Source organism: Budorcas taxicolor, chromosome 16 (genome assembly GCF_023091745.1).
Source record: "Budorcas taxicolor isolate Tak-1 chromosome 16, Takin1.1, whole genome shotgun sequence".
NCBI classification, from domain to species: Eukaryota; Metazoa; Chordata; class Mammalia; order Artiodactyla; family Bovidae; genus Budorcas; species Budorcas taxicolor.
The window spans coordinates 42,657,078-42,661,969 of record NC_068925.1 but is presented as its reverse complement, the minus strand read 5'-3'; the positions used below and the strand labels follow the sequence as shown (position 1 = coordinate 42,661,969).

Genomic DNA, 4,892 nt, shown 5'->3' with positions numbered 1-4,892 from the left:
GGAAGAACCAAGTAGGGAAGCCTGGAGCGGGGGTGGGGAGGCAGTTAGGAAGCTGGTGTACCAATATGGGCATGAGTGGTGAGGGAAAGAAGGAGGAATGGACATGGTACCTGCCTGGGTGGTCCAGTCAAAGAATGAAGTCAAGGAATATTCCAAGGGCTGAAGTCATCAAGGGTGGGGAGCCCTGGAAGAAGGTTTACTCATTAGGGAGTGTCTTAGTTTAGGTTCTCCTGAGCCTGAGATATGTATTCAGGCAAAGTAGTTTATTTTCGAGACAATCCCAGGAAATATTGGCAGGAGACTGGGGAAGTGGCCAGGGAGAGGGGTTTAGTGATCACCATGGGCAGCTGCAGCTTAATACCCATTTGCTGCAGAGAAATCTGGGGACCAGTAAAAGATGCACGCCACCTGTGAACCAAAGGCAATACTCGGTATGGGTTGAGTCCTGCTCCTGGTCCATGTCAATTTCCCAGAACTTCCTGCCTGCCCCCAGGAAGTGGGCTCTGGCTGCCAGAGAAAGTCTGGGGACAGGAAAGTGGGATGCTTCCAGATGGAAGTAGGGCTGGTGTGCACTGTGAGGGCAAGGATTGTGTTTGGCAGTGTCAGAGACACAATACTAGGGGCCAAAGAATGGGAACCACTGTCCCAGGGCTGAAATGCTATAGAATGCCCACACAGTTCCATGAGGCCCAGCTCTTCATCCCATGAGAGAAACAGGCCTCTTAGTGGAAATGCAGTGAATTCGTGAAAAATTCTAAGAGACAAAGATAGCTGAGAACTGCAAGATGAACAAGACAAATGGTCAAGTTCATGACTTCGTGCTTAGACCTGGTTCGGAGGTGGGGGTGGGGAGGATGCATTCTTTTTGTGCCACAAATCATTCTCAGGAAGGTCAAAGCTGCCCCAAAAAGGATGGAGGGGGGAGTGTAAAATCTGTGACAAGAGATGAAGAATTCAGGTCCAACACTGTCCTGACTTCAATAGCTTCAACACTGGAGACCCAGCAGAGCATGCTCACCCTCTACTGAAGCTCCTTTTAGCTGCAAAGCTGTGGGCTGTGAAGCATGGGTCTGTGTCCACCAACATGTCTTTCTGGGTAGGTTACAGTGACAAGCATCCATGGAGATACATAATCTGGCAGCTTCTTTGGAGGACAAGGTTGATCATAGGTAAGTCAGGGAGATTAAGGCCATGGCTGTAGCTCCATGGGGATGTGTTTGAAGGGGCCAGGGCCACAGGTCAGGGAGGGCTGGTTTTAAAGGGCATCCTTAGACAGTGCATGTGCCATTTCACTGCTGACAAACACCAAGCACAGGAGGAGCTTGCTGAGATGTCATTCCGTTGGGTATCAGACCAGCAATTCCCACCATCCAGAAGTCACACTTGGCTCTTTGGTTTGTTTTAGAGTCCTTTTTCCTGGACCTTGGCTTAGGTGAAAAGCCTCAAGTAACAAATGTATCTGTATCATGCACAGACTCTATCACCAGAGCCCTATTTATGGAAGAACTGGACTTACCTGGAAGACTTCTGAAGTGCTGGCTGGGTTTGTAAAGTGGGTGTTCTGGGAGGAATCTGTCTTCATCATCTGACCAGGGGAGGGAAGTTGACAACAGGCAGTGGCCCCAGATGTTGAACTGACTGATGCCATTACAAGGGGACCATCCATCCCACCAGCAAGCCTAATTCACTGGCCTGGGACGAGGTGGATTGGTCAGTGATTAGGTGTATGGATGTTGGGCCAGCCTGTGTGGGCTTGAATCCTGGCTCTGCCGCTTTACCAACTGAGAGACCCTGAGCAAGACATATCACCTTTCTGTGCCTCACTTTGTAAAATGAATGATAATAAGAGTTCTTCCTGTATAGCTGTTGTGAGGGCTGATATGAGTTCATGGAACTGTGCCTGGACATTATAAGTTCTTTATAAATATTAACTATGCTAATTACTTATTACCACCTAGGGTCAAAACATTAGGCAAAGATGACTCACAGGTTTTTTTTGTTTGTTTGTTTTGAGAATAAATTGGTCCTAAAACCTTATTTTCAAAACTTTAATCTCATTAGATATCTATCACCTCAGATGCAAATTGGGTTAAGATGAGAAATAAAACAAAGATCCACCAATTCTGGTTCCCCCTCACTCAAAGAAACATCAGATGAGGACAGCAGGAAAGTCATGAGTGCAGTTAAAGGTCTGGAGCTCAGGGAAAGAGTACAGGCTCCAGATTCACAAGGATCCCTGCTCAAATTCTAGCTCTGGAACTTAGCAGCTGTATGCTTTCAGGTAAGATGCTTCCCTTTTCTTGGTCTCAGTTTTCTCGTCCATAAAATGGGGATACTTATAGTCCTGTTCTCCTGCTGAGCTGGTACCATAAAAGGCATTCTTGGCAAAGTAAACTGCATAGGTTGAAAGCAAGAGCAAGTTCCATCACATGACGTGGGATGCCTGGAACCCAAGATGCAGGGGGAGGGGCATCCTGAGAGGAGAGGGCAGTGACCCCCTACTAGGACTCCCAGCTGATTAAGGCAGCACAGTAGGGTTCTGGGGCTTGTCTCTTTTCCTGCCTTAGAATAAAAATCTTTCCTCTCTAGGGCAGAGAAGAAGTAAAAATGTGGGACCCCAAGGGAAGGGCACTCTGAAATGCTGGGCCTCTTTCAGGCACTTCTATGCTTGTGGGCTCAGGAAATGAAAATGCTATTAAACTCAGGGTTTTGAAGTCACCTTTCCAGGATGACATCAGGAATTGAAGGTTTGAACCTGAGGTTGGAGGCAGGAGGGAGAACTCACACTCATCAAGAATGCAAATAAGCCAGCGTCCCTCTCTCTCTCTCTCTGATACACACACACACACACACACACACACACACACACACACACTGCCCTCGATCTCTGAGAGCTTCTGGAAACAACAAATATACAGACAGTACCTCCAGTCACAGAATTCTAGGCAGAAGGAAGGCAAGGGGCAAATACCCTGCCACACACCCTCATGAAGCAGGAATACATCAGAGTCCATTTAGCTCCCACAGAGAAACTGTCAGACTTTCAAAAGTAGTTTCTGGAAAGTGTCTCAAGTGTCTGAGGTGTTTAGAGACATTTCAGAACAAGAAAAAAAAACTTTCAAGAAAAGTAGTCCCCCTCCCAGCAACTGCTTGATCATCAGCCCTTGAAGCCATGTGGGGACACCCCACCATTAAATGGACACCTTTGGGACTTGCAAGAAAACACAGAGTTGTTGTTGTTGTTTTTAAACGATGGGTTATTTTTTAAAACACTGAGACAAATGAATTTCAGAAGGAAAAACTATAATACTGACTTTATTTCATCATGGAAAATTTGTGTCCGAAGATAAGAACCATTTTATATAAAACAACCAAATAAATAAATAAATAAAAATAAATAGGAGTTGCTTCCAAGGGGATCAGGAGTTGATGGAGAATCAGATACAGCCATATCTGCAGCCAGGACCTCCTCTTAGTACCTCCTCAGCACTGTGGGGGGAAAAGAGAGGGTGATGATGACTTTGGGGTGGGAGACAGGAAGGATCTGAGCTTTCCCTCACTCTGTGACACCCCTGCCACCCCCCTCTTCAGTTCATCTGCACGTTTGGGGCTTTGGAATAACCCATCTCCCCGGACCTCCCCTTCCTCCTTGTAAACCAGGGATCCCCCTGGTGACCCTCCCCTCTGCCTTTGCAGCTTTAGACAGTTCAGGGGAAACCAGGAGGAAAAATGTTAACTACTCGTTCTGCTCCAAGGAGGGTCTGCTGAACAGTGACTGAGTTACATCCTAAAGATTCTGCCCCTTTCAGTCAGAGGCAGGAGGTGGATAGAAGGGGCTCCCAGACATGATAATGAATGTTGTCCAAATTTAATATTCCCAGAGAAGCATGCCTTGGCCCTGAAGACTGCCAGCAAAGAAGAGTGGTGTTCTTTGTTCAAAATTTGGTCCCCTGAGACATCGGACCCAGAAGTGGCTCTAATGGTGATGTGCAGTGGGAATGGGGATAGGCGCTCACCATTGCAGCCCAGGCCGCTGAGGGAGCCGATCCGGTCCAGCCTCCGTCCAAAGCAGCCCGAGTCGCGCATCATCTTGGGGCCCCGCAGGGCCCGGAGGAGGCTGTGGTGGGGCCCAAGGAACCCCGCGGGGGCTGCCGCCGGGGAGTCCCAGGTTTCTTCCAGGCCCTGGCCCTGCTGGAGGGGCTCCACGCGCAGCTGCTCCGCCTGCAGCTCCGAGACCCCGTCTCGTAGACGGTCCAGCAGCTCCTGCAATGCACGGTAGGGGAGCCGCAGCTTCAGAAACCCGCACCTGGGCCCAGCCACCCTCGACGGCGGCAAAGCGATCCAACAGCGCTGGGTACCGGCTTCCCGCACCCAGTCTCTCCATTTTCTAATTCCCTTTCTGATTCTCATATCACTAATTCCCAAGGGAGGGTGGGGACCTCTTGGGATGTAAGTGGAGGGTGGGGGGATGGGGACCCGTTAACTGCTGCTGTCCGCGCCCTCTTGGCGAACCGGGTTTACGCAGTTCAGCAGCGCTCACCTGTAACCCAGGCAGTTCCGAAGCCGAGCCGGGGCCACCCAGCGGGTGGGAATGACATCCTAGCAGCGACAGGTGCAAGAAGAGGAGAAGCCGGAGCGCCCGGGACAGCGCCGTCTGGGGGTCCATGTCGCTGGCGGAGCGGATGGAGGTTGCGGCCGCGGCTGCTTCGCTGGGTTGCGCCTCACGTCTCACCTTCTAGTGCCCGGTGGGCGCTCTCCCGGATCCTTGGGCAACAGAGGCCTTTTATCCCTGGTCCTGGGAGCTGGGCCGGCCCTGCCTCTCTGGGTTATCTCTGATTTATCGGCCGCATTCCGGCCCGACCCGCTGAGCTCAGGGCGGGGGAATGCACCTC

The 4,892-nt window shown here is 50.4% G+C and overlaps 1 protein-coding gene across 1 annotated transcript; it reads right to left on the bottom strand.

The window, feature by feature from the left end:
* Window positions 1–3,472: 3,472 nt before the first annotated feature.
* On the bottom strand, window positions 3,473–4,666 carry NPPB (natriuretic peptide B). Its single transcript, XM_052653552.1, has 3 exons — window positions 4,541–4,666; window positions 4,017–4,263; window positions 3,473–3,489 (listed from the first exon to the last, which is right to left on the bottom strand). Exons 1-3 carry the CDS (start codon window positions 4,664–4,666, stop codon window positions 3,473–3,475), a joined length of 390 nt encoding a protein of 129 aa, XP_052509512.1.
* Window positions 4,667–4,892: the final 226 nt, after the last annotated feature.